Source organism: Perognathus longimembris, chromosome 1, assembly GCF_023159225.1.
Source record: "Perognathus longimembris pacificus isolate PPM17 chromosome 1, ASM2315922v1, whole genome shotgun sequence".
NCBI classification, from domain to species: Eukaryota; Metazoa; Chordata; class Mammalia; order Rodentia; family Heteromyidae; genus Perognathus; species Perognathus longimembris.
Window position 1 is genome coordinate 75,551,704 of NC_063161.1, and position 10,344 is coordinate 75,562,047.

Consider the following 10,344-nt stretch of genomic DNA (forward strand, 5'->3'; position numbering starts at 1 on the left):
TATCCTACTTAACATAAAAAATGGAGGAGGAGGACCGGTGAAGTTAAGGAACTACTAAAAAATAAAGAGACAGTGAGAGCTCCAAGACTCAGAGGACCAGAAAGTGCTTCTTTAATCCTGGTAGGCTTGTGTAAGTTTGCGGCAGAATTTTTATCCATTTATGTAAAATGAAGAAAAGTTAGTGATTTTTTCAATGATTTAAATTAAGGATCTTTGATTCTGAGATTCTGCTCTTTCAAACTGAGTTAAAATATCCTTTCTTTTCTTTTCTTTTTTTTTTTTGGTTGGTTGTGGGGCTTGAATTCAGGGTCTGGGTGCTGTCCCTGAGCTCTTTTGCTCAAGGTTAGCGCTCTACCACTTGTGCCACAGCTCCATTTCCAGTTTTTAACTGGTTAATCAGAGATAAGAGTTTCATGGGGACTTTCCAGCTAGCTTTGAATTGCATTCCCAGATCTCAGCCACCTGAGTAGCTAAAATTACAGGGATAAGCCACTGGGGCCCAGCTAAAATATCCTTTCTTCAAATGATGCTGCCAATACAGTACTGTGAGTTATTGCTGTTGTTTTATGGGGTATATTTAACAGAATTTTAAAAGTTGGCAATTTTATTACAGTTTCTCAGTTTGGGGAAAAATATTTATTTCAAAACTCAAAAGTCTTGAACTTCTCTTTTATTTATGCCTCCCCAAATACTAGAGGCTTTTATACACAGACATGCCCCCTCTCAAAATTATCTCAGAATCTCTAACTTATTCTATTTGAATTAGGAAATATAAGAATTGAGAAATGAGAATAAAATAAGTTTAGCAATTCAACAGAAGGTAACCTTGGAGCCTATAAGAGGATTTTTTGGGATATTTCTCCTCTGTTAACTTTGTTTGTTGTTTACATTTCTAACTCCTGGGGTCAATATTTTTTCCCCTAAAATAGTCACTTATTTGAATACCATTGCAATATACCAATCAATATGAAACTGACCAGAGTTCTCTAATACCTGTTTTCACTTACAGGCTTTAATGCTGCCAACACCTGGTGCCACATGCCTGTAAGGCTAGCTTCTCAGGAGGCTGGTAAGAGTTCAAAACAGAAAAATTGTGAGACTTTTATCCAGAAAAAAGATGGGAGTGGAAGTGTGGCTCAAGTGGTAGAGCACTGGCCTTAAGTGAGAGAGCTAAAGAATAGTGCCCAGGGGGCTGGGGATATAGCCTAGTGGCAAGAGTGCCTGCCTCAGATACACGAGGCCCTAGGTTCGATTCCCCAGCACCACATATACAGAAAACGGCCAGAAGCGGCGCTGTGGCTCAAGTGGCAGAGTGCTAGCCTTAGCGGGAAGAAGCCAGGGACAGTGCTCAGGCCCTGAGTCCAAGGCCCAGGACTGGCCAAAAAAAAAAAAAGAATAGTGCCCAGGCCCTGAGTTCAATCAAGCCCCAACATAGTACAAAACATAAATAATAAATTCAAAATAAAACCTTAATGTTCATTCTATCTACTTCCCAAAGAAAACCAATTTATAAATCAGACTTAGGCTACATTAAACACACACACAAAACTATAAATAGGCTAATCAACTGGATAAATTTTTTGAAAATAATATTGTATACATGGCAAAAAACTTATACTTATTTCTCTTATTAGAAAGTCTAATTTCTTGGGCTGGGAATATGGCCTAGTGGCAAGAGTGCTTGCCTCGTATACATGAAGCCCTGGGTTCGATTCCCAAGCACCACATATATAGAAAACTGCCAGAAGTGGCACTGTGGCTCAAGTGGCAGAGCGCTAGCCTTGAGCAAAAAGAAGCCGGGGGCAGTGCTCAGGCCCTGAGTCCAAGGCCCAGGACTGGCAAAAAAAAAAAAAAAAAAAAAAAAAAAAAAAAAAGTCTAATTTCTTACCCTTTAGCAAGTATCAAATTTAAAATACTTTATGTACACTGCCATATAATTAAACAGGAGTCTCAGCTACAATACATGAAATTCACACAAACTACAGAAAGTTAATTTTCAGTCTAATTTACTGGGGTTTGAACTCAGGACCTCAAAATTGCTGGGCTGGCTTGCTCAGCTGGTGCTCTACTACTTGAGTCACACCTATAGCCTTGCTGGTTATTTTAGAGACAGTCTCCGAAGGACTTTACGTAGGCTGGTCTCAAACTCCTATCCTCTGGATCTCCGGCCTCTTGAGTAGTTAGGATTGCAGGCTGAGGCCATCAAAGTTTTTACAGACAGAATATTCCCTCAAAGTCTAAAATTGGTAATAATTCTGCCTAAATTTTATAACCTAACATATTCTGCATATTCTTTTCATTATGTATTTATTTGGGTATGAGGTTCTTTTAAGTTTAAAAATGTCTTCCAAAGAACAATGGAAGGGTGACATTTATCAAGATATATTTTATTCATAACCTGACTTCTGGACTTGAAACCCCTTTGTACAACTACTTAACAAATGCTACTCCTAATAATAAAAATGCCTTCCAAAAGTGCAAATAACATTTTTTTAAATGCCTGCAGCAAAATACAGTGGTTTTCAAAGAGCATGAGGGTCTAACAAGCCTCATCTTGGCTGGAAATCACTAAAGTGTGAGCTATTTGTCACAGTGATGTATTTTGCATCATAAACTAATACATATATTGTAAGTGCATTTTTTTAAAAAATCCTTAAAAAATCTGTAATGCAGCCACAATAACTTTTCTTACTAACATGTTGCAAGAATGAGTTTAAGAGTCAATGAGGGCTGGGAATGTGGCTTAGCAGCAGAGTGCTGGCCTTGCATGCACAAATCCCTAGGTGCGATTCCTCAGCACCACATAAACAGAAAAAGCAGGAAGTGGCCCTGTGGCTCAAGTGGTAGAGTGCTAGCCTTGGGCAAAAAGAAGCCAAGGACAGTACTCAGGCTCTGAATCTGAGCCCCAGGGCTGGCAAAATAAAAATAAAAAAGAGCCAATGAGGTAGAGTGCCTGAGCCACGACAAAGGCTAATAATGTAAAAGATCAACAACCTAAAGTTTGCAAACAAGACAAAGTCATTAATGTGTGTGGGTCAGAACAACAACTGTTGGTAAGCCCCATAGGCCACCCAAAGCCTGAATCTATCTCCAAAAAAGAGAGAAAGAAATGGTCAAAATAAGCAAGTGAACTGTACATTCCTACCTAGCTAGCAATTTGCCTTGATAACAGGAGGAGAGACTGCTCAAATGTGACTATGTTAACAAATACCAACATATTAGGGCTAGTAAGTCTCTATTACAATTACAAACTATCAATTTTTAAATCATCCCTTTGACCTTTGCTGCATTTTTTCACAACGCCCCCAAGAATAAAATCACTACCTTAAAAATGTATATTTCCCTTTTTCAAACCAATTTACCTAGAAAAATTTGGAGCATTAAAGTGTGACAGAAAAACTCAAGCCAACAGCGGGACAAATCAGCTTATCAGTATGTATCTCTTGTTTAAAACTCACTCTAATACAGAAACCACCATCACTACACACGAATATACTCATCTTCTACTCCAATTCAACTCTGGCCACCCCCACGCCTTGAGCACACACTGAAATACTCATAGGGAAAGCAAGAAACCAGGTCGAGTTCAGGACCGGGCCCCGTCCCGGAGGGGGTCAGTCTGTGTGTCCCGGGCCATGTTGGGGGTGAGTGGGCCAGGTCAGTCCGTGTGTCCTGGGCCGGGGAGTGGAGTGGGCAGGTCAGCTCATGTGTCCCGGGCTGTGGGGGGGGGGGGACGGTCAGCCCGTGTGTCCCGGGCCGTGAGGAGGGAGGGCAGGTCAGTCCGTGTGTCCCGGGCCGGGGGGGGGGGGGTGGCGGTCGGCTCGTGTGTCCCGGGCCGTGATGGGGCGGAGGAGGCACGGTCAGCCCGTGTGTCCCGGGCCGTGTGTCCCGTGGTCCTGTCTCTGAAGTGTGCGGGCTCCTCGAGTACAAAGGCCAAGCACGGAAACACCTGTCCACGCGTCCGAGGACGGTGGGAAGGCGCCGGGCCCCGGCAGTTCTCCGCACTCACCGGAGGGACCGGCGCGGCCTCGGGGCTCCCCCGGCCGGAACCCCGAGACCTGTCATGCAGGGAGGGCCCCGCCCTCCGCGAGCCCCGCGCTCGCCGCGGCCGGCCGGGGGCTGCGCCCTGCCACCTCACCCCGCCGCCAGCCCAGGCAGCCCGCCCCACCGCCGCCGGGCCCGGGCCCCCCGCGGCCCGCTCCGCCCCCGGGCCGCTCCCCGCCGCCCGCCCGCCCCGCCGGCCCCGCCGGGTACCTGGAGGCCAGCGCGGCCGAGCACTTCACCCAGGGCCCCAGGTCGCAGAGAGCCCGGTGCTCCGGGTCCCGCTCCTTCTCCCGCTCCACGTGGTAGGCGTAGATGGAGAGCAGGATCCCGGCGGCACACACTGCAGACCGGGCCACCCGCTCCCACCGCGGCACCGACACCCTCAGCAGAACGGGCGCCGCCATCTTCCCGCCGCCGCCACCGCCGCCGCCGCCGCCGCCGCCGCCCTCCACCGCCGCCTCAGCCGCCGCCGCCCGTCGGGGCCCGACCCAGCCGCTGCCGCCGCCGCCGCCGCCGCCGCCTCCGCCGCCACCGCCGCCGCCGCCGCCGCGCCCCATTGGCTCGGTCGTCTCCTCCGGGCCCCGCCCCCACAGGCGCGCGGCCCAACCGCCCCGAAAGGAGCGAGCGGGGAAGGGCGGGGATGTCGGGCGCGCGCGCGTGGAGGGAGGGAGCGGAGCGCGCAACCGCCGGCGAGCCGGGCGGGGCCGGGGTAGTAGGCGTGGCGAGATGCGGGGAGAACCTGAGTGGGCGTGGCTGTAGGGGGAGGAGCAGGGCCGGGCAGAGAGGAAGCGTGGAGTAGGCAAGGCGGGGCTATGGGCTGGGTGGGGAGGGGCCTTCCGGAAGGGGCGGGGCTGGCGGCAGGGAGGGGCGGGACCGGGCGCCACTGCGGGCCGCCCGGCCACCCTTGGCCCACAGTGACAGTCGTCGTCATCCCTTTCTCTCTTTCCCTCTTTATCACTTGATGTTTTTTACCCAATCCGAATGAGCCCTGGCCAATGCCTGGCAATCCAGAGCCGCGCTTCCATGACATGATCCTCCTGGCACCACCTCCGGGCACCTGAGTTCAACATGTGAAAAACTTTTTTTCTTAAATGTGCAAGAATATTTTGGAATAGAGAAATCATTTTTAAAAGTGATTCACGAACACTTGCCTGCAAATTGATGCAACTTAACATAATTCATATGATGTAAAAATATATTAACATGGCTCAAAGGAAGAAAAAAATAAAATGAAAGGCCAAGAATAAGAACACAAAAAAGCAGGCCATATAGGCTTGCACAATTATTGTACCTTGGTTTCTGAGCTTCCTGGTGGCCCAAACTAAAGGAATCTACATGTAAGTATATCTGTGTGTAAGAAGAAACTTGCTGTTTCTGAAGGTTGCAAGCTCTCCTAGTTGCAGCCCTGAAGTTTTGTCTTGAGTGATACAATGACTTTGGGAAACAAGTAATGTCCTGTATTAGTTATCAGTTGTTGGGGAGAAAATTACCCCAAATTTCGGAGTGTAGAAAACAATAAGCCCAGTGCTAGTGGCTTAGGCCTGTAACCCTAATTACTCAGGCGGCTGAGATCTGAGGATCATGGTTTGAAGCTAGCCCAAGCAGGAAAGTCCATGAGACACTCCAGTAAATTACTAAAACACAGTTTTTGTGAATCAGGAACTTAGCTGGATGCTCTGGCTGGACCCCCAAACCAGGTAGTTCTTGGACAGAAACATTTCCCAGCCACTTGTACCTCTCCAGAGCAGAAATAAGAGCAATGGGTTAAAAAGAAAGAGAGGGAACCAGGTGAAGTGGCTCACACCCATACTCTTAGCTGTTTGGAAGGCAGAAATTAGAGTCACAGAGGCCAACCCAGTTCCCCCCTCACCCCCTAAAAAAGTTCTATAGACTCCATCATCACCAATGGCTAGATTTGGTAGTATGCACTGTTATCTCAAATAAGAAGGGGCAGTACAAACAGGATTGTGATCCAGACAAGCCTGGATATACCATGAAAAACCTAATCTGAAAAAGAAAAAAAAAGAACCAATATAAAAAGGACTTGTGGAGTAGTTCAAGTGGTAAATAAAGCACCTACCTAGTAAATGCAAAGCCCTGAGTTCAAACTCCCATACTGCAACACAGTAAGAAGAGAGAGGAGATGCAATTTAGTGAAACAGTGCTTGCTAACTTGTTAGGCCCTGGATTCACTCTCCAGAGAGAGAAAATTAGTCTTTTTTTTTTTTTTTAGTTTTGAAGATTTTTATTATCTTTAAGTAGTTGCACAAATGTCTTTTTTTTTTGTAATCTCAGAAATATCTCATCATCTTTACACATTCTAGTACGTAGAGGATAGTTCCCAAATCCAGTCCACACTCAAAGGGAGAGTTTTCCACAGACCACAAACACTAAGAAAAAGGGAATAGAGATGTCTTCTACTGTCCTCAGTAACAAGCCCAAGGTCACTCACCTGGTGGTCTCCATGAACCATGTGTGTGCACACGCACACACTTGGGGGTTTGAGCACATGTGTGCGCCTCACACCCTCCCTTGTGATTTCTTTACTGTTGAGACAACTTGATCTTCTGTCCTCTTCCACAATACCTTATGTAAGTAAGGGTTATTCATGCTATAGTACATAACAAATCATTATTTTTCATGATTGTGACCTAATCTATTGTAGGAATGACCACAGTTTTATTTATCCATTATTATTAATAGACATCTGGTCTGTTTTTAGCTGTGATGAGTAAAGCAACTCTGCATGTTCTATAAATGTCTTTTGTTAGATGCAAGCACTGATTTCTACTGGGAAGACATAAGGATTGGAATTAGAGAGTGAGGCAGTAGTATTGCCTCTAGCAATTCAAATGTTCCAAGAAGCAGATGCCATGGTGGAATTGGAAGTAAAGACTTAGGAGGAAAATGCACTTCCAGCATCTGAGGGTCTGTGTCCACCCCCCACCTCCCACCTTGTCCCATAGTCTCTAGTGTGTGAGGAGGGGTGGGAAGTGTGGGGGGGAGCTGGGAATTCCACTCAAGGCTCCATACATGCTGGGCAAGCACTCTACCACCTGCTGTATCCATCCCCAGCTCTAAGCTTTAGAAGAAGGGACAGCCACTGCTACAAGAAAGCTGGAGAAGGCAAGGAGAGCTCCCAGACCACCAAGTGAATCCAACAACCCTGAGCTTCTCAGCAAGATCTGATGGGGAGCTTCAGGGTAGACTGCTTACAAGGCAGGCCTGAATCCAGCTTTCTTGCTGTGAACAATCTGTTGGCTCAGAGCAGGCTGAGGACAGCATGGCCTCAAGTAAACAGTGAAAGCCTGATGGCCAGCAACCCCCCACCCAGGAAGAGTTTTCTAAAGTGGTTGTACCAATCTAAACTTCCACTAGAGTATAAGAGTTCCTGATACCCAGCCTTTGGTATTCCCTGGCTTTTAGTATGGGACATTTTGATGGTTCACTTGATAATTTCAATATGTCTTAAATTTGCTACCTGAAGATGTAGCTTCACATGTCCCTAGCGTTAGTCAAGCCTTGGGTCTTATCCCCAGCATCACTCCCCCCTCCAAAGAAAACATAATTCCCTTGTCCTGTTTGATAAATGAAAGCCTCTTCAATATATTAATTGACTTCTTAGATGTTCTTTCCTGTGAAGCACTATTCAAGTGTTTTGCCCACTTTAAAAAAAAAAAAATGGTTGGCAGGAAAAGCTTTGCCTGCTTTCCGAAGAGCTCTGGGAAGTAGTTTAAGGGTAAAAACAACCAGGCACTGGTGGTTCACCTCTGTCAGCCTCGCTACTCAGAAGGCTGAGATCTGAGGATCACAGTTCAAAGCCAACCTGGGCCACAAAGCCCATGAGACTCTTATCTCTAATCAACCACCTAGAAGCCAAAACTGGAACTGTGGCTCAAGTGATTGAGCACCAACCAACTTTATGAAAAGAAAAAGAAAAATCTAAGGGACAGCACCCAGGCTTTGAGTTTAAGCCCAATCCCAGCACTTTAAATAAATAAATAAAGTATATCGGCAAATAAGTTCGCATCAGGGCTGGAGACCACCTCTCCAAGCTATGTCTATCTCTGCAAATCCTCCTCTTGATTTCTCAACCAGACTCAAAATCTCTCTTGCTTGTTTCTCCAGAGGACAAGATGAATTCTGCTTTGAGACACTGACTATTTGGAGGGTTGGGGGGGTCTCCCCCATTGAATAAATCAGACCTGAATTTTTTTCCCCTCAGTAGAGCAAAATGTAAAAATCATTTCTTGATATGTATTTTTAATTTATGGAAAATATCTATTGCATTAAAAGTTCTTATTAAAAAATATTGGTTGGGGGCTGGGGATATGGCCTAGTGGCAAGAGTGCCTGCCTCGGATACACGAGGCCCTAGGTTCGATTCCCCAGCACCACATATACAGAAAACGGCCAGAAGCAGCGCTGTGGCTCAAGTGGCAGAGTGCTAGCCTTGAGCGGGAAGAAGCCAGGGACAGTGCTCAGGCCCTGAGTCCAAGGCCCAGGACTGGCCAAAAATATATATATATATATATATATTGGTTGGAAGTACAAGTGTGGCTCAAGTGGCTCAAGAGTAAAGAAACAGGGCTGGGGATATAGCCTAGTGGCAAGAGTGCCTGCCTCGGATACACGAGGCCCTAGGTTCGATTCCCCAGCACCACATATACAGAAAACGGCCAGAAGTGGCGCTGTGGCTCAAGTGGCAGAGTGCTAGCCTTGAGCAGGAAGAAGCCAGGGACAGTGCTCAGGCCCTGAGTCCAAGGCCCAGGACTGGCCAAAAAAAGAAAAAGAGTAAAGAAACAGGAAGAGCATAAGGTGCCGAGTTCAAGCCCCAGTACCAGTGCACACACACCAAGAAAAATCGGTTGTCTGTCTTATTGTAAAAATTATTTTTTAAGGCTTGGTGGCTTCACATTTGTAATCCCAGCTATGTGGGAAGTGTAGATAAGAAAGATCATGGTTCAAGATGAATTGTGCAAAAGAACAAGCAAGATGCTATCTCAAAGAATAGGCTGGCACGTACCTCTAATCCCACCTGGGGAGACACAGGTAGCAGTATCACTGTCTAAGGCATCTGGGTAAAAGTGTGAGATCTGGCTGGGTGTTGGTAACTCCAGCCTGTAATCCTAGCTACTCAGGAGGCTGAGATCTGAGGATTGTGGTTCAAAGTCAACCTGGGTAGGAAAGTCCTTGAGACTCATCCTCAATTAAACACCAAAAAAAGCCAGAAGTGGAGCTGTGACTCAAATGGTAGAGAACTAATCTTGAGTAGAAAAGCTCAGGCACAGTACCTAGACCATGATTTCAAGCCCCAGAACTGGCAAACACAAAAAAGTGTGGGACCCTATCCAAAAATAGAAGCAAAAAGGACCAAGGGTATGTATCCAGAAGGTAGAGCCACAAGACCCTGAGTTCAAGCCCTGGTACTGAAACAACAACGACAAAAACCTTCTTTATGGTGGGGATTGAACTCAGGGCCTCACACATGGTAGGCAAGTTCTCTACCAAGGAGCTATTCCTCCAACATTTCCTCCAGTTCTTTATATGCTTCAATAGAAGCCTTTGATCAGATAAGTATGTTATGTTCATCTTCTTGGCTTAGCTTTGTCCTCTTAATGCTGTTATTTGCAAATGGCATCAGATTCAGAGAACTTCCATCCCAGTGATTATTGGGATACAAACTGAGGCACAGAGAACAATCAGACAAAAGTCTTGGAAGAAAAATGGGTGGAGGAAAAGGGATAAAACTCATGGCAGGAGATTCTGACTGACAGCCCACAGGAAAAAAGAACTGGAATTTTCTCAGATTGTTGGAGTGCTCTGAGGTCTGGTCAGTTTTGTTAGTCATGGGTATGTTATTTTTTCCCTAATTTAAGTAGTTGTACAAAGCGGTTCCATTTCAACATATCAAATTATGGGTACAATGCATCCTGATCAATGTCACCTGCCCATCCTCTCCCCCATCTCTCCCAACCCCACCCCTCCCATCAAGTTGCCTGGCTCCATTTTCACATGTGTACACTGAATATTGTGACTGTTTGCGCCCCCCATTCCTCTCTCCACGTATCTACTCCCCTCAAAGCCCTACCTCCCCTTAGACAAAGTGTTTCTGGTTTTCACTGCATTACATTGTCAATTGTTCTGCTCCTCTGTGCATACCATGCTTTTGTTGCTTTGGCTGTGTGATATGCATATGGCCCTGTTTGTGTGTGTATGTGTGTGTGTGTATGCATGTATATGCGTGCACGCACGCGCACATGTATTTATAATTTAGATCTAACTTCCACATATGAAAGAA

The 10,344-nt window shown here is 46.4% G+C and overlaps 1 protein-coding gene across 2 annotated transcripts in view; it reads right to left on the reverse strand.

The window, feature by feature from the left end:
* Vkorc1l1 (vitamin K epoxide reductase complex subunit 1 like 1) overlaps positions 1-4,501 on the reverse strand; it is a 29,932-nt gene extending 25,431 nt beyond the window's left edge. The window contains exon 1 of one of the 2 annotated variants that reach the window (XM_048329745.1): positions 4,255-4,501. In XM_048329745.1, coding sequence (XP_048185702.1) covers positions 4,255-4,448 — 194 coding nt within the window. In that variant the 5' untranslated portion in view covers positions 4,449-4,501. The remainder of the gene's footprint in view (positions 1-4,254) is intronic. The other variant, XM_048329752.1, reaches the window with a different exon arrangement.
* Positions 4,502-10,344: the final 5,843 nt, after the last annotated feature.